Source organism: Hemicordylus capensis, chromosome 7 (assembly GCF_027244095.1).
Source record: "Hemicordylus capensis ecotype Gifberg chromosome 7, rHemCap1.1.pri, whole genome shotgun sequence".
Lineage (NCBI taxonomy): Eukaryota > Metazoa > Chordata > Lepidosauria > Squamata > Cordylidae > Hemicordylus > Hemicordylus capensis.
Window position 1 is genome coordinate 29529542 of NC_069663.1, and position 22585 is coordinate 29552126.

At 65.8% G+C, this 22585-nt stretch overlaps 2 protein-coding genes across 6 annotated transcripts in view; one reads left to right on the forward strand and one right to left on the reverse strand.

Annotated features, from left to right (window-relative positions):
* The window catches only part of LTBP4 (latent transforming growth factor beta binding protein 4), a 30077-nt gene extending 15224 nt beyond the window's left edge, over positions 1-14853 (forward strand). For 3 of the 5 annotated variants that reach the window (XM_053267344.1, XM_053267347.1, XM_053267348.1), the window contains 26 exons: positions 81-155; positions 2012-2134; positions 2520-2684; positions 3125-3301; positions 3703-3795; positions 3919-4050; positions 4405-4530; positions 4608-4733; positions 5011-5136; positions 5553-5678; positions 5882-6007; positions 6096-6221; positions 6553-6678; positions 6814-6936; positions 7295-7426; positions 7802-7933; positions 8083-8208; positions 8294-8437; positions 8900-9094; positions 10421-10501; positions 10732-10860; positions 11050-11199; positions 11791-11943; positions 12238-12627; positions 12882-13031; positions 13160-14853. In XM_053267344.1, coding sequence (XP_053123319.1) covers positions 81-155; positions 2012-2134; positions 2520-2684; positions 3125-3301; positions 3703-3795; positions 3919-4050; positions 4405-4530; positions 4608-4733; positions 5011-5136; positions 5553-5678; positions 5882-6007; positions 6096-6221; positions 6553-6678; positions 6814-6936; positions 7295-7426; positions 7802-7933; positions 8083-8208; positions 8294-8437; positions 8900-9094; positions 10421-10501; positions 10732-10860; positions 11050-11199; positions 11791-11943; positions 12238-12627; positions 12882-13031; positions 13160-13311 — 3704 coding nt within the window. In that variant the 3' untranslated portion in view covers positions 13312-14853. The remainder of the gene's footprint in view (positions 1-80; positions 156-2011; positions 2135-2519; positions 2685-3124; positions 3302-3702; positions 3796-3918; positions 4051-4404; positions 4531-4607; positions 4734-5010; positions 5137-5552; positions 5679-5881; positions 6008-6095; positions 6222-6552; positions 6679-6813; positions 6937-7294; positions 7427-7801; positions 7934-8082; positions 8209-8293; positions 8438-8899; positions 9095-10420; positions 10502-10731; positions 10861-11049; positions 11200-11790; positions 11944-12237; positions 12628-12881; positions 13032-13159) is intronic. The other 2 variants (XM_053267346.1, XM_053267345.1) reach the window with 2 other exon arrangements.
* Positions 14854-15383: 530 nt separating this feature from the next.
* On the reverse strand, positions 15384-21416 carry KCNK6 (potassium two pore domain channel subfamily K member 6). Its single transcript, XM_053267358.1, has 3 exons — positions 20861-21416; positions 16722-17117; positions 15384-16351 (listed from the first exon to the last, which is right to left on the reverse strand). Exons 1-3 carry the CDS (start codon positions 21168-21170, stop codon positions 16095-16097), a joined length of 963 nt encoding a protein of 320 aa, XP_053123333.1. The 5' UTR covers positions 21171-21416; the 3' UTR covers positions 15384-16094.
* Positions 21417-22585: the final 1169 nt, after the last annotated feature.

The window sequence follows — 22585 nt, forward strand, 5'->3', positions numbered from 1 at the left end:
CCTGCAGAGCGGAGGCGGGCGGGGCGGGGCGGGCTGGGCTGGCCAGCCCTCTGCAGCCCCTCCTGGTTCTCTCCCCACAGGGGACTCGGGACTCCTTGGGAGGAGTGCAACGGCCTGCCCCCAAGGCTACCGGCGGCAGAACGGCTCCTGTGTGGGTGAGTGGGGCCAGGCCAGCAGGCGGCCAGGAGAAGAGGCCGGCTCAGCCTCAGGGTCGGCCCTGACCGGCTGAGGGGCGGAGGGACTCCGCGGAGGTGGGCTTGGGGGCCAAAGGGGGTCCTGGCAAGCGAGAGTGAATCCGGGGGGGCTCACCCTCTCTCTCACCGCCCGGAGCTGGCGGCCAGGGGAGTGGTGGAGGCGATTCCCCAGCGCGGGGCGCCACGCTGCTCCTAGCGGCGTTCAGGTGCGGCGAGAGCGGAGGTCAGCCCCGACTGGTTTACTCTTCAAGGTGCCTCTCGCCGCGCCCCCCGCCCAGCAGTGCCCCCCACCGGCCGCTACTGCTGGCAAGGCTGACCCAGAAGGGCCGTGGGTGGCTGCCCTCCCCCCTGGATGACACTCCCTCCCCTCCCCTCCCACCCACTCCTAGAGTGGACAGAGATCAATTCTTCTCCCTCCCTCACAAGACTCGAACCAGGGGTCAGCCCATAAAACTGATGGCCACGAAATTTAGGGCCAACAAAAGGAGGACTTTTTCACACAGTGCACCGTTAATCTATGGAACTCTCTGCTACAGGATGTGGTGATGACCACTAGCTTGGATGGCTTGAAGCAGGGTGTGGAGGATTCACTGCCTATCCCACTGCTTCCCATTCACATGTGGAGGATCTGCCCCACTATGCCGAGAGACACAGATCTCCTTGACAATTTACCAGTTTAACTGCTGCCACCAAGTAGACTTTTGTGCTTTAGGCTGAGTCTACCACAACAGCCTTTCAACTTCTGTCGCAAAACAAGCTTTGCTAGAGTGACAAGGCCTATAGGTGTGGGGTGGAGTAAACAAAAGTGACAATCTTTCTTTAAAGATAAACAAGTCATTTTACTTTGCAATTTGTTTACTTTAAATCAATAGTTGCTTAACAAGTAACAAAAGAACACCAACCCAAAACAAAACAAAGCAAAAACAACAACAAACACCAACCAAAAATACAAAATAAAGCACCAACCAAAAGAGCATATTATTTTTTCTATACCATCTTGAATTTCTTTTTGCACTATAAAGGTCTTTTGTTGAGAGTTATTATATGGTCAAAAAGGCATCCACTCTCCTGACTCTCACCAAGCCCTCACTTACAAGTCCTTGAGGATCACCTTTAGCAACGCTTAGTTCTTTTTCCTCCATTCAGTCTCAGGTTCTGCTCTTTCTAGTTCTTAGGGATTTCCTTTCTGCAGAAATTTCACTTCTCTGCCAGTGACTTTAACAGCTCTCTGCCAGCAATCCTTCGGTTCCACCGCCTCTCTCCAGACTCCAACTGCCTCCAGCTTTTACTGCAACTTCACCTCTTTCCAACTCCAGCTTCAACTCTTCCTCTGTGTGTCTGTTCCAGCATGTACCTCTTGGACTCTCCTCGTCCAGCTGAATTCTGACACCTTCAAGGTGATTCTTTCTGACTTCTTCTGCCTCTAACCCTCTGCTAAAGCAGCCTCCTAGTTACACACAATTTTTGCTCCAACGGCTTTTCTATCAACCCAATCAAGGCAATTCAAAGTTCCCTCCATTTTTCCAATCTCCCCTCCCCTCCAGAACCAAACTGTCAGACTGACAGCGAATATCAGTGCAATAATAATGCAATCCACTGACAAGGCTTATTTAGGGAAACCCAAGAGGCCGAGGCCTCCGGCCTCCGCTCAGGGCTGCGGGCAGCAGTCTTGATGGCTCCAGGCTGAGAGCAGGAGCCGGGCTGCCCTCCCCGCTTGCCTGTGGGCTTCCTGGAGGCATGGGGGGCTGGACTGGATGGGCCTTCTCCTGGGGCCGGGCCCAGCAGCAGGCGGGGCTTCTCTTCTCTTCTCCCTGCAGATGTGGACGAGTGCCAGGAGAGCCGCTTCTGCCAGAGCGGCGCCTGCACCAACACGCGCGGGAGCTTCACCTGCGTCTGCCACGAGGGCTACATCCTCGACTCCTCTCGCAGCAGCTGCATCTGTCAGTTGGAGCAGGGAGGGGGGGAGGGAGGGAGGCAGCTGGGAGGGGGGCCCCTGGGGCGGGGGGGGCAGGCCCCAAGTCTGCAGTGGGAGGCCCCTTCCACCTTGGACAGCCTCTGCTAGGGATGGTGCTGCGCACGAAGCCCACTGCCTGGGGGAAGAGCTCCTGAGCTCTGGCTGCAGCCATCCCAAGTCGGGCCAGCCTGCCCAGTGCTGCCACCTGCTGCCTGTTCCCGGCCATGGCTCCGAAAAGGGCCTCCGCCAGGGGCCGGAGGAGGCTGAGCCGCCCTGGCAAGAGGCCCGCTTGCCTCCGGGGGTGGGGGTGGGGGGCCCTTGAGCCCAAGGGCCCGGCTCTTCTCAGCGCCCCCCCCGTTGCCCTCCCACAGCTCACCAGGTGATTTCGGAGGCCAAGGGCCCCTGCTTCCGGGTGCTGCGGGGCGGCAGCTGCTCCCTCCCCATCCTCCGCAACATCACCAAGCAGATCTGCTGCTGCAGCCGGGTGGGCAAAGCCTGGGGCCACAGCTGTGAGCGCTGCCCACCCTACGGCTCAGGTGAGGCCAGGATGCCTGGGCTGTGAGCAGAGGGGAGGGTGCAGCATGGGCTCCGCCAGGGCCGGGGGGGGCGCCCCTGAGCACGCGCAGAGGGCCTTTTGCACGGCCACCCCAGCCTGGGATTGAGGGGCAGGGCCCCTGGGGAGGGGGTCAGGCACAGCTGCTGCCATCTGAGCCAGGGAGAGGCTGGTGGACTTCCCAGAGGAGATGCCTGGTTGGCCCCTGTGGGAAGCAGGCGGCTGGGCTGGGCGGAGCCCCCTTGGCCCGCTTCTGAAACGGGGCCTCGATCCCTCCACTCAGCCACGCCCGGTGCTGGGGAGCCCCCCCCACACACACACAGACAGACAGACAGAGCAGGAGAGGAGGCTTGTGGGCTGGGCATGGGGGCTCGCTTTGGCCTGGCCCAAGCAGGGCTCTTCGGGTGTCTTTCGCTTTGGCAGACGGCTTCAAGGAGATCTGCCCCGCGGGCCCCGGCTACCACTACTCGGCTTCTGACCTCCGTTATGACACTCGCTTCCTGGGCCAGGACCAGCCCCGGGTGCCCATCAGCCGCCAGCCGGGAGGCTGGGAGCCCGCAGCCAGGACGCCACCCCGGACGACGCCTGCCTCTGCCCTCCGTAGGTCCCCGGGACGGGGAGGGGGGAGCCCGGACCTGGCCAGTGGTGAGGGGCCCTTGCTTGGGTTGAGCTGGCCCCCAAGATCTGGCCAGCCAGCCAGCCCGGCTTCTCTGGAGCGGCTCCTCCTCCTCTCCCCTGGCCGCCTGAGGGGGGAGGGCCTGCCCCACCCTGCCTTGCATGGGGCAGCCAGCTGGCCTCATGTGGCATTTGCTGTAGAAGCCCCAGCGACGCCGTCTCTCCTGCTTGCTCTTGACCCAAAGGGCAAGGCCAGAGGGGATGCTGGACGGGACACCCCCCACCCCACCCCACCCATATCCGCACCTCCCGGCCCCATTTCCCATCCTGAAGGCCACCAGGCAGGCTTCTGTCCTCTGCACCCCAGTTCTCTGTCTCCCCTGCAGCACACCGGAGCCCCCCACCCACCCGCCTGCCGGAGCCCCAGGCCCCCTGGCTTGTGCCCACTCAGTCAGCCGGCCCCGACCCGTCAGCACCAGGTAAGGGGGGGCGTGTGGGAAGGAGAGCGGCTGGCCTGGGGGCTCCTTGGGGGGGTGGAGCAGGGAGTGGCTGGGGGTCCCGTGTGGGGAGGGCGGTGACTGACTGCGGCCTTCTGCCCCCAGAGGCTGGGCAGGGGGTGTGTGAGCGGAGCCCCCAGGTGTGCGGCCCGGGCCGATGCATCCCCCGCCAAGGCGGCTACACGTGTGTCTGTGACCGCGGCTACTGGCTGAGCCCGCAGGGCACCCACTGCATCGGTGAGTGGAAGCCGGCTGCAGCGGGCCGGAGCGCTGGGCCAGCGTCTCCAAGCAGGGCTGCCTGGCCCGTGGAGGGTGGAGACTCTGCACATGCTCAGGGACTCAGCCTCTACCCTTCAATTCTGGGACTTGGAGACGTGGGGCCTGCTTGAACGGTCTGCCTCCTGGGGGGGGCCGGGGGGAGAAGACCCCTTGCTTTCTCCCCAGAGCTTGGGGGTGGGTGGGGGGGTGGGATTGAGTCAGGGTGGGTGCCTCAGGAGGGTGGTGTGGGTCCCGCTGCAGAGGGACCTTCTCTTTCCCGAGGAGCGCAGGATGGCGGCCTGCAAATGTCTCAGTGAGTCTCTCCCCCCGCAGACGTGGACGAGTGCCGACGGAGCCCCCGCCCCTGTGCCGACGGGTGGTGTGAGAACAGCGTGGGCAGCTACAGCTGCAGGTGCCCGGCCGGCTACCAGGCCGATCCCTCCGGAAGCGAGTGCCAGGGTGAGCCTATGGGGCGGGGCGGGGGGCAGAGGGGGGCCTCTCCGGGGCGCCTTGGGCTGACGGGGCCTTCCCTCCAGACACCGACGAGTGTGCCCAGAGACCCCCGCCCTGTGCCAACGGGCACTGCCACAACAGCCCCGGCTCCTTCCACTGCTCCTGTGCGGCTGGATACCAGCCCGACCGGGCTGGCTTGGAGTGCCGAGGTGAGGGGGGGGCCGTCTGGCCCGTCTCTTTGGGCTGGAGGCGGTGGGGGGCGCAGGGGGGCTGGGGGGGGCAGCCCAGCCACCTGGCTTGGTCAGTGCCATGTCCATTTCTTCTGTTAGTGCCATGACTTGGTGCTGGCCCTGTGCTCTTGAAACGGGGGAGGCGGCAAAGAGGGGCAGAAACGAGCCGCCGTTTCTGCTTGGGGAGGGGGGCGCTGGTCGCAGGCACGCTTGCAGCCCCCTCCCCTCCCCCTCCCTCTCCTCCCCCTCCCCCCAGACATCGACGAGTGCTCCCAGAGGCCCCCGCCCTGTGCTCGCGGCCGCTGCGAGAACGTGCCGGGCTCTTACCGCTGCGCCTGCCCTGCTGGCTACCAGGTTGGCCCGACTGGCACGCAGTGCCTGGGTGAGAGAGCTGGCTCCCTCCCTCCCTCCCTCCCTCCCTGGGATTCGCTGGCGGGTGGGCAGGGGCGGTCCTTGCCCACTTTGCTCCCGAGCTCTGGACTTGCTGCTCTGCTCGCAGACCTGACCCAGTGGCAGGAGTCAGTCCCAGCAGCAGAGCTAGAGAGTGCTTCTGAGCACCTGCAGAGTGTCTCACTTCCCATCACAGAGTTACATGGTGGGGGGGGGCTTCCAGATAGCTTTATTGGGTGCTTCTCTTTCCCCAAATGGTTGAACCCCAATATGTCAAGGCCGGGGGGGGGCTGCAGGGGGCAGGGAGGTGGGCCTCCTGCTGAGTGGGGGGTGGGTCTGGAGCATGGCAGGGGGGCAGGGAGGAAAGCGAAGGGGGGGAGCATCCCAGGCCCTGCTGTGTCTCCCCAGACGTGGACGAGTGCCGGGAGAGCCCCGCCGTCTGCCAGCCTGGCCGGTGCGAGAATGTGCCGGGGGGCTACCGCTGCACCTGCCCGATTGGCTACCAGTCCAGCCCCCTGGGAACCCAGTGTGTGGGTAAGCGTTCCAAGGGGGAGGGGGCCCAGCAGCGGGCCCTGGATTCCGGGGAGGGGCCAGGCCCTCTGGCTGCCCTTCCCAAAGCAGCCCGCGGAGCATTTGGGAATGGTGCTCCCGGTGGGGGGGGGTGCTGGCTGGGGGGCGGAGGGGCAGATCCGAGGAGCGCTGGGGCCTGTGGTGATGCGCCGCTTCCCCCCCCCCAGATGTGGACGAGTGCCAGCAGAGCCCCCTGCCCTGTGGCTCTGGGCGATGCGAGAACGTGCCCGGAGGCTACCGCTGCCTCTGCCCTGCAGGATTCCGTGCCAGCCTCACGGAGAACCAGTGCCTGGGTGAGAGGAGGGGCGGGGGGCCGGGCAGGGGGCTTGGGGGCCGCTCCGGAGCCATTTGGGTCTCGGACAATCCCGCTCCTCTTTGCAGACCTCGACGAGTGCGCGACGGGCTCGCCCTGCGGCCCCCACGGCCGCTGCATCAACACAGAGGGCTCTTTCCGCTGCCAGTGTGGCCGGGGGTACCGGGCAGAGGGGGCAGGGGCGTCCTGCGCGGGTGAGTGCCCCGGAGCGGAGGGCGGGATGGGCAGCAGGGGCAGGGCCAGGCAGGGCCTCTGGGGCGGGTCTCTTCAGCCCCAGCGGCTTCCTCCTGGGGGCCTTCCCTCGGCCCACTCAGGTTGCCCCTGACGAGGCCGTGCTGAGCCTCACGTCTTGTGGCAGGAGCTCCCAGAGGCAGAGGGTGCTCTGAGAAGGCCGCCTTTCCCTGGGCGGTCCTGATCCTGCTGCCCATTGGGTGGTCGCCGGATTCGGGGGCAGAGACCGACTCTCTGGGTGTTGCAGCCAGCCACCCTCCTCCTCCTCCTCCTCCTCCTCCTCTCCCTGCCCAGATATCAACGAATGCCTGGAGGGCGATTTCTGCTTCCCACGGGGCGAGTGTCTCAACACGGAGGGGTCCTACACCTGCCTGTGTGCCCAGGGGTTCACCACTGCCCCCAACGGGGCTTCCTGTGTGGGTGAGAGGCGTGGACTGGCGCCGGGGTGGGCGGGGAGGTGGCCTGGGGTGTGTCCGGAGCTGGGGGGCACCGGGGGGGTCTGAGGGGAGCATGTGGGGGGCCTTCCTGCCACTCTGAGCTCCCCTCCCCCCCCAGACATTGACGAATGCCAGCGCAGTGCCGTGTGTGCCGGCGGGCACTGTGCCAACACAGAGGGCTCCTTCGACTGCTACTGCCCGCCGGGCACCCGCAGCAGCCCCAGCAAGGCCGCCTGTGAGGGTGAGACCCCAGGGAGCGGGGAGGGCAGACGCTGGGCAGCGGCCACAGCCAGCCCGAGCAGCACTTCTCCCCATAGAAGAGCTGCTGTGGCGGGGGGGGGGCGGTCTTCCGCCATCTGTCGGTCGTGTCTCCCCATTTCCCTGGGGCTCGAGGGCGGGGGGGGGCAGCCATGTGGGGAGCAGCCCAGCTGGTGGAGGGCTGGGCCTTCCCTCCAGGGCCAAAAGGTGAGGCAGGTCAGCAACCCTCCGGCCGGCGGCCTGATCCTGGGAGGGGGACCCCCCCACACACACACACACAGAGACCCCCGTGCCCAAGGAGACTCCTGCACGCTCTTGACCTCCGCCCTGCCTTCCAGCAGATATCGACGAGTGCCAGGAATATGGGGCAGCCCTCTGTGGGGCCCAGCGCTGTGAGAACGCGGCTGGCTCTTACCGCTGCGTGGCTGCTTGCCAGGAGGGCTACCGAGTCAGCTCCGTAGGCGAATGCGTCGGTGAGTCCTCTTGTGCCATCGCTGGGTGGGCAACTGCGGGGCCCCGCTGGGCCAGCGGTCCCCGACTACCCCCAGCCCCCCTCTGGTGTTCTCGGCTGGCCCTGCCCGAGACCCACGGTTGGCAGGAGTCGGGGCCCCGGGCAGGCCTTCCTCCTGGACTCCCAGGCTGCCGAGGGACCCTGCCCCCCTGAGAGGGTGGGGGGGCTGCTGCTGCTGCTGCTGCTCCGCCTCGTCCCCGCTGCGCCCACCTCCACGAAGGCCTCCCCGCCTGCTCCTCCGGGCATGACCCTCCCCCCACTCCACCCCCCTGCGGCCACTTCCGGCCCGGCCCCAGCCAGTCTCCGTCTCTCCCCTGCTGCTGGGCTCTTCCTGCAGACGTCGACGAATGCCAGGCCTATGGGGCAGGGTTGTGTGGGGAGAGGCGCTGCGAGAACACCCCTGGCTCCTACTCCTGTGTGGCCAGCTGCCAGACGGGCTACCAGGCCAGTGCCGCCGGAGACTGTGTGGGTGAGTGGGGGGAGGGAGGGGGGAGGCCGCTCCGCCTGGCTTCGGCCGGGCCCCACTCCGGGGGGGGGCTGCCTGTGGGCCCCGGCCTGCGGAGGGGAGGGTGGGGCCGAGGCTGCCCCCTCGGAGCAGACGGCGCTGGCCTCCTGCAGATGTGGACGAGTGCCGGAACGGCTCCCTCTGCGGCGCCCACGCCCTCTGCCACAACCTGCCGGGCAGCTTCCAGTGCATCTGCGACCAAGGCTACGAGAGCGCCAGGGACGGGCGGCATTGCCGAGGTATGCCGCTGCCAGCGGGGCGGGCGGGGCGGGGGGGCCGGGGGGGGACACGCTAGCTCCCTGCATCTCCGTCTGCTCCTCACAGATGTGAACGAGTGCGAGACGCTGCCGGGGGTGTGTGGAGCCTCCCCTTGCGAGAACGTGGAGGGCTCCTTCCTCTGCATCTGCCCCCGGACGGGCGAGGAGTTTGACCCCATGACCGGCCGCTGCGTCGCTCTGCCGGGTGCTGGTAAGAGGGAGGGAGCTGTGGGGCAGAAGGCGGCGGCAACTCCACCCCACTGCCCTCTGAGCCGCCCTGGTCTGGGGGAGGGGCCTGGAGGATCTGGCCGCAGGGGCATCTGCCCAGTACCCGCCCCCCAGGGAGAGGGGCTCCAGGAACAAGCAGGGCATGGAGCCAACACCCCTCCTGCCTTTTGCCCTCCAATCAGTGGCATCCAGTGGTAGACTGTCTCTGAACAGGGAGGCTCCATACAAACCACATGGCTAAAAGCCACTGAGGGGCGACTTGCTGGCTCTCCCGCTCCGCTCCTTCTGCGGCGGCTTGGTCTGATTCCCTTTCGGGGGCCCTCGGCTGCCAGTCCCGCAGGCCTCACGTGGCGGGGGCCTGCCGCTTCTGGGAAGGGGGCTGCCTCCGCTTCCCGGGCCGGCCGGGGGGTCCTGAGCAGAGCCCGTCTCCCTGTCTTCCATCTAGCCCACGCCCCGGCCTTCCCCCGCCCGCCCGGGCCCAGCAGCAACCTCCGGCGCGAGTGCTACTATGACCCCGACGCGGCCCAGGCCTGCGAGAACGTGCTGGCGTGGAACGCGACCCACCAGGAGTGCTGCTGCAGCCTCGGGCACGGCTGGGGCCTGGACTGCCACATCCAGCAGTGCCCGCCCCCCGGCTCAGGTACCTCCGACCCCGGGGCACACGAGGGGCTGCATTGGCCTCTGCTGAGCCCCACAGGGCTGGGGCCCGCCTCCGGGGGACTGGGGGCCACCCACGCCAGTCCACTGTGCCTGGCTCTGCCACAGGAGATGCTGCTTTAGCCAGGAGTGCTGCGCACGCTGTGGGCCAGCAGTGTGCTCTGTTGCAACCCCAGAGTGGAGTGGCCCGGGCGTACCCTTCCAAGGGCAACCCCCGCCACTCCCGGCACCGGATGGAGCAGGCCCAGGTCTTCACCTGGGCCTAGACTTGCCTAGGAGTCTGTAGGTCAGCTTCCGAGTCCCACAGGACTCTTCTCCAGGCTGGAATGGCCTCGTCACGGCGGCATTTATCGGGCCTGGCGCGCAGCCTCATCCGCAGTGGCCGCGTGATTAGGTTGCAGGTGACCAGAAAGACCTTTGGGGGGTCTAGGAGGAGGCCTGGACCCCCGCTGTGCCTGGTGGGGGGATCTCCTCTAGGACCGCACGGATGAAGCTGCCTCCCCGTTTCTGGCAGGTCTTGCACACAAGCCTGAGCTGTGGGGGCCGCAGGTGCGAGTGAGCAGCAGCCCCTTCCTCCAGCCTGTCCCTGCCGGGATGCCCCTTCTGGCCCCTTCTGGCTTCCCCGCAGAAGGAGGGCATCCGCGAGCAGCTCCCTGCCAGAGTCCTCTGTGCTCCTGGCGGCTGCCGGCTTGGGGCCAGGGGCCAGGAGGTGGGCCTCCGAGGGGAAGGGCCCTCCGGGACGGGCTGCCTTTGCCTTCTCCAGGGTCGGGACCGGCCGGCCGCCGTGGCTCCCAGGTGGTGCTCCTGGCCGGGGCCCGTTTTTGCTCTTTCTCGGACACAAAATGGCCTCACCCCCAGGCGGGGGGGTTGTGTAGTAGGCAACCCTTGTGGCCTCCCTTGCAGAGGGGCCTTCGAGGGGCCGGCCCATGACCCCCCCCGACTCTGTGCTTCCCACCCCACCCACGACCCACCTTTCAGAGCAGCAATGCTGTGTTTGTGCACCTCTCAAGCTGAGAAAAAGGCCCCGCAGTGCCGAGTTGTTTGGGTGGGGGGCGGCCCGGCCCTCCCCCATCCCGTGCGAGCCCTCCCCCATCCCGTGCGAGCCCTCCCTCACCGGCAGACTCAAGTGTCACAGTCCAGCCCCGGGCAGGCTGCCCCAGCACCCCCCAGGATCAGCTCATGGCCAGCTTCCATGTTTGGAGGGAGAGCATCCAAATGTGTCCCAAAGGGGGGCGGGGCGGGGTGGGGGGCCCTCTTTGCAGCCACAGAGACTGTTGACGGGTGCTCTGCTTCCCCCCCCCCCCGCCAGCGGAGTACCAGACCCTCTGCCCGCTTGGGAACGGCTATGCTGCTGCTGCTGCTGCTGCGGGAAGCGCTTCCACCATCTCAGGTTGGAATGGCCTCCGCGCTCCCCCTGGGCTTTGGGGTGGGATCCTGGGCCAGATGGGAACCCCACGCCAGGCCTGTGGGGTGCAGGGGAGGTTCTCTGTGTGGTGCCCCCCCCCGATCCCCTCAATCTGGGTGCATGCCTGGTCCTGGGAGGGAATCGGGGACGAGGGCTGGGGGGGGTCAGCCTGTCCTGGGGGTGCCTCTGAGCCAGGCCTTTCTCCTCCCACACAGACGTGGACGAGTGTCTCCTCTTCAGCTCCCAAGTCTGCAAGGGAGGGGTCTGTGTGAACAAGGTCCCCGGCTATGCCTGCTACTGCCCCAGTGGCTACTACTATGAGACGCAGCACCTGGAGTGCATTGGTGAGCCCCCCCACCCCCTGCCCCCCGCCCTTCTCCCTGGGGCTCAGCAGAGATGTGACCCCCCCCAGTGGTGCTGCCTGAGGGGGCTGACCTGCTTGCCAGTGTCCCAGTGCTGGCAGTGACTAAACCGGGGGCCGTCCCATCGATCCCCCCCCCACCCGATTGATGCCTTCTCGGTCTTTGCCCCAGATAACGACGAGTGTCTGGATGAGGAGGCAGAACCTTGCTTGGGGGGGCGCTGCATCAACACCATCGGCTCCTTCTACTGCTCCTGTGCCCCCCCACTGGTGCTGGACGCCTCCCAGCGCCGCTGCGTGGCTAACGACAGCCAAGGCTTGGGTGAGTCCGTAGCACCCCTCCCAGGAGGCCCCCCCCCACTGATTCCCCCACAGTAAGTGCTGCTCTCTGCCCCGCCCCCCCCTTGCATGAGAAGGTTTGCACTCGAGATTTCTGGGGGGGGCTCCGTGCTCGAGAGACTGAAATCAATCTGTCAGGACAGGAGGGTGCTGCCAGATCCATCCGCCCCCTAGACCTCTGGAGAGGGGGTTCCTGGGGGCTTCAGTCCCTCTCGCTCTGCAGCCCACTTCAGATGGAAGTGGCACTTCTGCCCCCACCCCCCAGGCTGATCCTCCAATGTATCCCTGGAATCCAAGCCCTTTCCAGGAGCCAATGCAAAGTCCTGTGGCAATGAGTTCCAGAGGGCAATTGTCTCATGAATGAGAAGAACTTTAGTCTGCCTGCCTGCCTGCCTGCCTTCCTTCCTTCCTTCAGTGCACACCATTTGCTTTTAAAAATGAGGCCACCCTCTGCCTTCCCAATGAAAAAGCCCTGCTCTGGTGGGCCCCCCCGCTGCCCGTGGATGACTAGGCCTGAGCTCCATGCCCCCCCTCTGGCCCTCCTGCAGAGTCTCTCCCCTCCTCCCCCCCCCAGATGACAACCTGGCCGTCTGCTGGCAAGAGGTGGGCCCCAGCCTGGTCTGCAGCCGCCCCCGCCTGGACCGCCCGGTCACCTACACAGAGTGCTGCTGCCTCTATGGGGAGGCCTGGAGCATGGAGTGCGCGCTCTGCCCCGCCCGGGACTCAGGTGAGGAGCCCCCCCCCCCGGCAGTGGGAGGGGGAGAAGCCTGCCCCCCCCCGCCGGCTTCTTCCGGGGTGTGCCTCGGAGGCCCCTTGCCCATCTCCCAAGAGGAGAGAGAAAGAGAGAGTGTGTGTCTGGGGGGGGGGGCGAGGGATGCTTCCTCTGAGCACCCTCCAGCTGTTCGGGTTGCAACAGGGTGCGGGAGGACTCTTCACCTGCAGACTCTCACCATGCTGCAGTTCCCTGCTTGGGGGGCAGAGACCTTGTGACTCCTGCCCCATGGCTGCTTTGCCTCCCCAGATGACTTTGAGGCCCTCTGCAATGTCCTGCGCCCCCCCAGCTACGGGCCGGTCCGTCCCGGGAGCCTGGGGCTGCCCTATGGAGAGTACGGAGGAGGGGAGTTCCTGCCCTACGGCCCGGACATCTTTGCCCCTCCACCCCGGCCCGGCCCCCGCCTTCCTGACTACGACCCCTTCCCCCGGGACTCGCTCTACGGGCCAGCGGCCTACGAGGCCAGCGACTTTGAGGACCTGCCCTACAGCGACGTGCGGCAAGAGGGTCTGGCCGAGACCCCCCCCGGCGGCGGAGGATACCGGCCCCACAGCCCCCCTGAGCCGGAGTGGAGCTACCCCCCACGCAGCCGTGGGGGCTCCTTCCCTGACCGGCCAGGCAGGGCTAGTGAAGACCACCGTGAGTGAGGCTGGGGGGGTGGGGGGGCACATGCCAGGCGGCACTTTCGAGGGAGAGCAGCAGGGAATGGGGGGGTCTTTCTGGATTGGGGGGGTTAGCTGGGGAGGCAACGGGGGTCTGGCCTGGGGGCAGACTGGCCGGACACATGCCAAGGGGGCTGCAGAATGGACTAGTCTGGGGGGGGGAGCGAGGCTGGCCAGGGCAGCCACTCCTCTGACTAGCCGCCGCCGCCGCGCAATCTGCCCCCCCCCCAGGCCACTTCGGAGGCTTTGAGGGGCTGCAGGCCGAAGAGTGTGGGATCCTGAGTGGCTGCGAGAACGGGCGCTGCGTCCGCGTGGCCGACGGCTTCACCTGCGACTGCCACGAGGGCTACCGCCTCGACCCCACCCGCGTGGCCTGCCTGGGTGAGAGACTGAGCCTCCCCCCCACCCCCTTGCCCTGGGGCGGCTGGGGGGGGCCTCTTCCCAGCATGCCCTGCTGCGGCTCCTCCTGATGCCCCCCTCTCCTCCCCCTCCCCCTCCCCCCCCCACAGATCTGGACGAGTGCAGCACCCAGAGGGAGGGCCTCTGCCCCGGCGGCCGCTGCCTCAACACGGAGGGCTCCTACCGCTGCTTGTGCCCACGGGGCTCCATGCCTGCCGGGCAGCCCCCCCGCTGCATCCCTGCACCCCGCAGCCGGGCCTGAGCTGGGCGGGGGGGCCAGGACGTATTTATTGCCTGCACTGCCTGGAAAACTGGGGGGGGGCTGGGGGGGCAGCCTAAGACCCTCCCCTGACACACACACACACACACACACACAGAGTCTCTCTCTCTCTCTGCAGGAAACAACACTGGGTGTGCACTCCGTCCAAGGGGTGGGGTGGGGTCACCAAAGGGGGTAGGGGTCTCCTCTCCTTCCCTCTCCACAGATCTGGGGGAGGCCCATCCGCTCTCCACACTCTGCCCCTGCCCGTACAGTGGGGGTGGAAACCCCACAGCGTGAGTTGGCCCCATGCCGGCAGCTGCTCCTGCTTGGTGGAGGCAGGCCTGGCCTCCTTCCCCCAGCCCCACTGGCCTGCGCTGGTCACCAGGTGTGTAGGGGGCTGCAGTTGGCCCACCTGGGACCTGGCAAGCTGGCGCCCTTTGGGCCCACCTGGCTACTGGGGGGAGGGGCACCCCGGCCTGCCCCCCAGGATCCTTACGAAGAGAGAGAGACACACACACCCCTTCCGGGCTCTTTTCCGCTCACTGGCGAGGCCAAGTTTGAGCCCCCCCCTCCCCTTGGGTGCTGCATTGATTCTGTGCTGTGTGCTTGGGCGGTGGGGAGGGCAACACTGACTGCGCGTGCCGGATCCTGTGGCATGTGGCGTCCTGAAAGCAGCCCCAGCCCAGCCCAGCCCAGCCCAGCCCTACACACACTTGCCACAAGAAAGCCGACGGCCGTGCAGCGTCTGGGGCGGGCTGGGCAGGGGCAGGGGGGCCCCGCAGCCCCCTCGCTCTGAAGCTGCCGTTGGACCTCCTGCTCCCCCCCAGACCTGCATGCACCCCCCACCCCCACTGCTTCCAGCCCTTCCTCCCCATCAGCTGCACCTTCCCAGAGAAGCAGGCGCCTGAGCTCCTTCGCCACAGGGCAGAGGTCGAGGTTGCCCAGGCTGGCCTCAGCGGGGTTAGCCCCCCCCCAGCCGCTTTCTGCACAGGAAGCGGCCTTCTGCCCAGCCAAGTCCAGCCCTGGCAGGTAGCGGCTCTCCGGGTTCCGGGCGGGAGCCCACCTGCCGGCCAAGCAGAAGCCCGCCAGCCTTCTGCCCAGCCAGGCCCAGCAGCTGCAGCCCTTCCTGGCCCAGCTTGGCCAATCCGGCCCACTCCTCCTGACCGGATGGGCTTGGCCGGCTCCTTCCCACGGTCAGGGCGAGAGGAATCCACAGCTGTGTGGAGGGACCTCGAGGGAAGGAATTTGTCCCAACAGGGTCGCCAAGTCTGCCTGCTCTGTGCAGCTGCCTCTCTGGCCGGGGAGGGCCGTGGCCAAGCTCCACCCCCCCACCCCCTTGCACAGCTGCTGCTGCTGCCGCCGCCTCCGCCCTCGCCCCCCTGCCCCCGCCTCCGCCCAGACACACCACCCTCTTCCCTGGAGCCTCGCCTCACCTCCTGCTGGGCCCATTGGCCGGGGATGCATCACAGCCCCCCCCCCCTTGCGCCATATGATGATGCCTGCACCCTGCGGTTGTGGGAACAATAAAGGTTTTCTACGAAAGTAGCTGGAGTCAAGTTCCCTTGGCGGGCGGGGGGGGGGCGGGCAGGAGGTGTGGGGAGGGATGGAGGCGGGTGCCTCTTCCTCTGAAGGGCTGCGGTGATGCAAACAGCCCCGGAAAGCATCCCCCCCCCCAACCAACCGCCAGAAGAAGCTGTTGCAGCAGCAGGAGCAGCAGCGACACTTGGGAGTCCCGGAAGCAAATGGGGCACCTGATTCTTCCCCTCCCCACTTCCAGTCACAGCACAGAAGCCAGAACAAGCGGTTAATCCCACCCACCCCCCGCCGCCCCATTAGTCCTGCCCAGTAGTAGAGGGCCCGTCAGAAGCAAGGCGGGTCAGGCACTCCCTCCTGGCCCAACTCGCTTGCGCCCCCTCTGCGGGTTGTGCTTCCCCCCCCCCCACCTGCCCCCGTGCAGTGCTCTTGACCAAGGAAGTGGTGGGTCGTGGTCAAGCCCTCCGAGGGCAGCAGGACAGTCTGCAAGAAGCTGGGCACGAGCCCCTGCCCTGGCCCCACTCCCCACAAAGCTCATCGCAGCTGGCAGTAACTTTATTAAAAAATCCAAACAGTGCCTAGGCATTTCAAACCTAGCCAAGCGAGTGGCGCCCGAGATTCAGACAGAGGAGAGAGGCACTCCTTGCCCCCAGGAAGGAAGGAAGGAAGGAAGGGGCGATCACTACGCTGAAGCGCCCGAGTGGCAGAGACCACCCCACACTTCATCAGTGGTACATGCAGCAGTGTCAGCCCATGCCACGTGGGGGGGGGCAGGATTGCACCTCTGCCAGGGAGGTCCTTGGCCTGGGGGATTGGGGGGGGGCTGCTTCTCCCTCCCCCTCAGCAGCCCAGGCGGGCAAGTGGCCGTGGGCACAGTCATGGGAGGCTGCTGCTCCCAGCACCCCCCCCCCATGAGCTGGAATGTCTAGGGCTTGCTCCCCGCTCACACACCCTCCTCTTCATGGTGAGCTGCAACTTGACTCGCCTTCCCTCCTCCCAATTCTGAGTTTGGCAACCTGCAGGCAGCACCCAGTGAGATCTCAGCACAGATTGTCCAGGCCTGTGAGCTGGACGGGGTCCGGCTGACCGACACCGAGAGGGGCTTCCCTGCCCCAGAAGAGAGACCGGCCAGCAGCCTCCCCTTCCTGCTGCTGCTGCCCTGCCGGAAGAGCCAACTGGCAGGAGGGAGCCTCATGAGGGAGAAGAGAGACCCCGGACACGAGCGGGAGCCAGGGGGCCCTGCCCTTGGGCTATCTGTTGATGGAAGAGTAGTTTGCCTGCCCCCCAGAGCCAGGCTGCTGCTGCTGCTGCTGCTGCGTGTTCACCGGCACCTTCTCTGCCAGGCCGGGCTCCGAGGGGGGGTCCTGGGGCTCCAGGATGCGCTCGTGGTCCTCGTGGGGCGGGTCGCGGGGCAGCAAGACCAGGTCCGAGAGGCCATGCAGGTCTGCAGCCTTGTGGAAGGTCTGGAGCAGCAGGAGCATGGCCATGAGGCCCAGCAGGAGATACACTGCGGAGGGGAGGAGGGAGTGAGCGGGGGGGGGCACACAGACAGACAGACCGGGGGGGGGGGCTTTGCTCCACTTCCTCTGTGAAGCTGCCGCCTCCTTCTCCTGCTGCAGCGGAGTCCGTCCCTTGAGCTCCTCCTAGCTCAGGCCTGGCACCAGCAGTCCAGGGGGTGGGGGGGTGGGGGGAGGAAGGGCTCGGCCAGCCCTCCCCGGAGAGGCTGGCAGGGCCTGCGCCCAAGACCCCCTGCAGGCACATCGAGGGCTCCCAGCTTGGCCGTCTCTCCCAGCCCTGGCCCTTCAGCCGGGACGAGCAGTGGCCATCCTCAGGGAGAGCCCCCTGCCCACCCCGTGGCGGCCTCCCCTGCAGCTCACCTGTGATGGAGACCTTGTAGAGGGGGCGGAGCCGCTGCCCGGGCTGCTCTCCAGGGACATAGTCCCCGAGGCCGATGGTGCAGAGGGAGATGAAGCAGAAGTAGAAGGCATCCAGGTAGCTCCAGGAGGCCTCCAGGCTGCTGAAGATGGCCGCAGGCACCAAGAAAAAGGCCACCAGCACCGCCAGCGCCAGGAGCAGCAGGTGCCCGCAGGACAGGGCCCGCCGGCCGCACCCCGACCGCAGCGCCAGGTACTCCAGGGGCCCGCAGGTCAAAGTGGCCACCAGGCGCTGCACGGTGGCCGTCAGCATCAGCATGGTGAAGGGGACGCCCAGCAGTGCGTAGAAGATGCAGAAGGCCTTCCCCGCATCCGAGAGCGGGGTGGTGTAGCCATAGCCTGGGGGGCAGAGAGCACAAGGAGCGCTTGGCCATGGCTTCCCACCGGAGCCAGCCAGGAGGCTCAAGAGCAGGAAGCCCTCAAGCTCCCCTGCTGCTGAGCCTCCTGAGCAGCTGGTGATGACCAGGGCTAGACTGCCTCTGGTCAGGGAGGCTCCATAACTAATACTAGAGAAGGAAGCGAAGCAGAGGCTGTCACGAGCTGCAAGGCCTCAGGCACAGCGTGGCGGGCTGGTGGCAGTGCTGCTCGCCCTCTGCTCCTGCCTGTGGGCTCTCCAGAGGCATCTGGTGGGCCACTGTGTGAAACAGGATGCTGGACTAGAGAGGTTTCCTTGGGCCTGATCCAGCAGGGCTGTACATCACAAAGCTTATAGCTGGAAGACCCAGATTCTAGCACCAGATCCCACTCTTTGGAAGTCCCAGGTAGCAAGTCAGAGCTGCTCAGCAGTGGGATGGTCTGTCTGTCTGCCTTGTGCAGTCTGTGTGTGTGTGTGGGGGGGGTGTCTCCTTCGCTTCCAGTGGGTCTTGAGACCTCTTCCCTGGACAGCCGCCCACCTGCCAATGATGCTGGAGCAGTTTCCTACACCGAGCAGGGGCTGGCTGCAAAGACCTCGAAGGCCCTCTGTGTTTTGCAATCCCAAGGTTCTGGCCCTCAAGACTGCAGATCTGCTTGGCAACAGGCCGCAAAGCAAGTGTGGGGCTGAGAAAGGCGGCCAGCTGGCAGGACTGGGGCCCTCTGCCATGGCCACGAGAAGGCCAACAAGCCACCCTGTTCCCCAAAGGCACAGGCTGCCGCTTGATCTGGGTGGCCATGGGGCAAGAGGATACCTTTTGGGCATGGCACAGGCACAGGGAGCATGCAGGCAGGCACCAACGCTTCTGGGGAGACTTTGGGGGTGATGGAAGAAGGGCACCCCCACCAGCCACCTCGAGAGGACCCCAGAGCAGCAGCACAAGGGAAACCGGGGGGGGGTGCATGAGGGCTGCCCACCCTCAGATGGTCCAATCACAGCCGGGCCAAGCATATGAGGGGTGGCTGGAGAAACGGGCTCTTTGTGGCTGGAGCTGGCTGTGGAATGCAGCCAGAGTTGTCTGTAGAAGCCGCCCCCCCCCCACAAAGAAAAAACAGTTCGGGGGGTGGAGTGCGAGAGCTTGGGCGGGGGGGGGGGAGAGAAGGAACTAGAGAAGCAATTGTCCCATCCTGGGTGGATGAACAAGACGCCTTTCAGAAGGGTTTGGGGTCATGAGAAGCGCTCCAGCTCCGCGTGAAGCAGAATTGCCCCAGAGGCAGAATCTCCCTCCCGGAGGAGGGAGGCTGGCTGTGGAGTTGGCTTCCCTCCTCGTGGGGCCCCAGCAGCTGGCCCACTGTGCAGGAGAGCAGCCTGGGGGCCACTCCCCATGGGAACCCCAGAAGCAGCCCCCCCCCCAAGACAGACCCTGGGTCCATGTGGCTCCGGACTGTCTGCCCTCCTTCCAGGCCCGGCCGGGGGGGGGGTGTCACCCAGCCCTACCTGGAGATGCTGCCGGGGGGTGGGGGCTGGCCCTGGGCCCTTCTGCAGGCCAAGCCGGGCCGCTGGGCTCATCCTCTTTGGTCTCTGCTGCCTGCTGCTGCTCCCGGGCAGAGTCCACACCAAGCGGGCCAAGCAGACTTCAAGGGGGCAGGCGCAGCCCAGAGGGGCCTCCTCGGCAGCCTAGCAGGGGGGCCGCCCCTTCCCTGGCGAACCAGTCAGCCGAGTCGGCCATGAGCAAGACGCGGCCCTGGCAGGGTGCCAGCCTCAGGGGGCCGGGGCGGTGTGGGCTGGGGTGGGGCACCCGTCCGTAGGCCAAGGAGGGTCCCTTGCCATGGCAGCTGGGGACACCTTGACCCACACACACACACACAATCCCGCTCTCCAGCCCCCACCAGGGAGCGAGGCAATCTGGTGAGCTGGCGGGAGAGGCTGTTAAATAGTTACAGCTAGCCCTTGGAAGAGAAAAACAAATAAGGATGTTCCCTATCGCAGCAGGAACACACAAGTTCACCAGTCAAGATAACACACACCAGGAAATGTGGGGTGGGGGACTCCTTGCTGCTGCTCCCACCCACCCCCGCCCTCTCTCAGGAGGGGCACAGCCCCAGAGGCAGGAGAGGGGCCACCCAATGCCCCACCTCCTCTGGAGAGGCCTCGGCTGCCTGCCCCGGCCCCATCCCAGGAGGGATGCCTGTGTTTCTGCCCAGAGCTGGCCACAACTTCCTTTCCGAAGGCTGTCGAGGGATGAGAGGCCCCTTCCTCCTCTTCCCTGGCGTAGGGCCAAGACTGGGCCAGTGGGCCAAATGCAAGACCCTTAAAGAGCCTTCTCCAAGCCAAAGCAGAAGGGGAGCAAAGCAGGAGCCCCCATGTCTCGGGCAGTTCCACCAGCCAGCCACGAAGAGAGGAGCCAGCTGTGGGTACTCCTTTTGTGAAGGAAGTTTTCCATGGTGGTGGTTCTTGCTTTTTGTGTGTTTAAGATTGTCTGCCACTTTGAGTGCTTCAAAATGGACCAGCACCAACTAGCAGCACGACTCACTCAAGGCCGTCTCACTGGGGCTTGTTTCCTGGGGCGGCAGATGGCCCAGCACCCATGGATCCAGACAGGTGATGCAGCCAGAAGACACAAGACCGCCCGGGGTTCTTTCCAGGCTGCCTTGCCCTTTTGGGAAGGGGCTGCTAGGCCTGTGCACTGGCACGGGTAGGGGGTGGCGAAAGAGACCTTTTCGTGCTGTTGGGGTGGGGGTGGCCGTGCCTGCCTCCCAACCTGATTTGGGAGCTGGGGCTCAGTGTAGCCATGAAGCCACCCCCATACACAGGCCCCCAACCTGGTGCGCTGCTTTGGGGGAGAAGATACCGCTGCTGCTGCTGCTGCTGCTGCTGAGCCAAGATGGGCCAAGCAGGCCCCGCCTGTCGGACCACGGCCTAGCCAGGAGAGCCAGGCCCACCGGGAAGCCGCCCCCTCCCCGGTGAGCCTGAGCAGGGGACTGGCCAGGTGACCTCCACTAAGCCATCTCGCTCAGGCCCGCCCCACAAGGCTGTTGTGTGCAGAAGAGCCGCTGACCTCAAGAGCTCCAGAAAGGCGGGGGGGGCGCGCTTATTAGCCCGGAAGAGACAGGCAAGCTCTCGGCCCACAGTCGCCTGCCTGTCCCAAGCCTTCCCCGGGGGAGAGACGGCCCCCTTGCCCCACGGCTGCGCCAGCGCCCCACTCCGCCCGAACTAAGTGGAGGAGCGGGCGGTGGAAGAGCGCCAGGGAAGAAGCCGCCGCCGCCGCCGCCAGTGGCAGGCGCCTTCCGCAGAGGGGGGACCCCGCCGCCGCTTCAACTCTTTCCAGCCGGGCCCGAGGAGCCGAACGGCCGTTTCGCACAGACCAGGCGCCGAGAGGCAGAAACCCACCGCCCTGGATTCGCGACCCAGAAGACGCGCGCGCAGCCTAGAGCCGCCGGAGCGAGGGACCAGCCTTCCAGAGCGGCCCCAAAGCAACGGCGAGGAGGGCAGAGGCAGGAGGATGCCCTCGGGGGGGGATATTCGAGGGCAGGGGGCGCTCCTGTGGCGCAGAGAGAGAACGTGTGGATGGGGCGGGGGGTTAGAGATGGGCCTGGCTCGCAGGCCCTGGGGCGAGCCGTGCGCCCGGGACGTAGGGGCAGGGTCGTAATGGTGGTGAGAAGGGGCGGGAAGGGAGAGCCCTGCGTACGGCTGCCGCCTGCCGAGACCTCCGCGGCTCTCTCGGACTCACCGACGGTAGTGATCAAAGTGCTAGAGAAGAAGAAGGCGGAAGCGAAGTCCCAGTTGGACGGGGCGGCCGACCCGTTGCGCAGGAGGGCCACGCCGTGGCGGTTGGCGTTCAGCACCGCGGCCAGAAAGCGCTCCAGCGCGGCCTCGGACAGGCAGGGACTCTGGCGCAGGAAGGCGGCCTTGAGCTCCCGCAGCTCGGCCCGCAGGCGACTCTCGTAGGGCCGCTCGACGGCCGAGATGATCAGCGCGCCCAGCAGCAGGTAACCCGCGTAGCCCAGCGCGAAGGACGCCAGCACAGCACAGCGCCTCATGGCCCCGGTGGCGACCCGGAGGAGGAGAACGAGGAAGGGGGTTCCGCTGAGCTGGCACCGGCTCCCGAGGGCGGAGAGGAAACGCCAGGCCGCCGGCAGCAGCCCCACCCCGTCTCCGGCCGGCAACACTGCGTGCGAGTTCTTAGGCGGCCACGGCCTAGCACCTCCCGTCGGGGCGGAGTCGTGGACTGGCTCCAGACGCACCTGGCAGGAGCACAGCGGGCGGCCCCGCCCCGGGGGAGGGACCTCCAAGGAGGCGGAGGGGCCGGTCCCCACCTCCCCCCCCCCGCTCTCCGCTTCCAGCGAGCGAGCGCCTGCGCGCGCGCCCCTCTGCTAGGAGCCCTGCCTGCTCCCTAAGGTGACGGTGGCGATTGTGTTCCTGAGGAGCTGCACTCTGCATGTGCTCAGACACACTTTTTGGATCCTCAGCTCTCTCCTCGCACACCTGCACGGAGCAGTCGCTTTGCCCACGGCTAGATGAGCCGGCCCTGGCTCTATAGCCCCGGACAGGGACCACCCTGACTTCCTTCACACCTCTCAGTGCCCCTCACAATCCCTTTGTGCCCATATCCCACTGGAAGCAAATCTTCGCGCCAGGAACTTCTTCCCCTTCACTCCTGAGACTTCACTTCCTCTACTCTCCCTTGTGTCCAGTTTTAGACTGTAAGCACCTCAGGGCAGGGACTTGTACAATGCCACACACCTAGCACATTTCATAGGCATTTCCATTTCTGCAGGTGGGGAACTGGGGGCCCGAGAGAGCAGCTCTTGGGGCTGGCATTTGTGTCAAACTGGGACTCCCCCACAGTCCAACAGAAATGCTCCCCTCCCTGACTCCCTAGTGTGGCCAGCCAGGATGGGCCAGGACTTTTTGAAAAGCAAAACTCAGAACTGCACTCTGGTGGATGAGTGTAATTTCTGCCCAGAGCGGCACCGCCACAGCACGCTTTTCTGAATTTTCCTCCTCTCGGCACACAGACTTGGCTGCCTAGAGTCACAAGTCATGCCACCCAGAAGCCTACATGGAGTGAGAGAAAATCCTCAGAACTGGGAACTGGAAGGCACTAGTATTGCAGAAGAGTGCATTGTGCGCGGGTGAAGGTTTTGTGGGGAGCATCCCAGAAGTCTACAGAAAGCATCTTGGGCAGGAGGAGGAGAAACGGATCAGGGTCTGGGTTCTAGAGGTGCCTGGACCACTCCTCGCCTGATTTTTTAATACCACCTAACAACATCATACAACTTCTGCATGGCTTGAATTTTGGAACTGCAGACATTCTGTTCTTTTTTATTTGGGGAATGGCACATTTCTAGAAGAGCCCTCCAGAGGGCCAGGTGCCCAGTTGCAGCTAGAGACAGGCCATTGCTGGGTGACTCCGGCAGAGGAAGTGGTCCTGGGAGTCACTGGAGAGACTGAC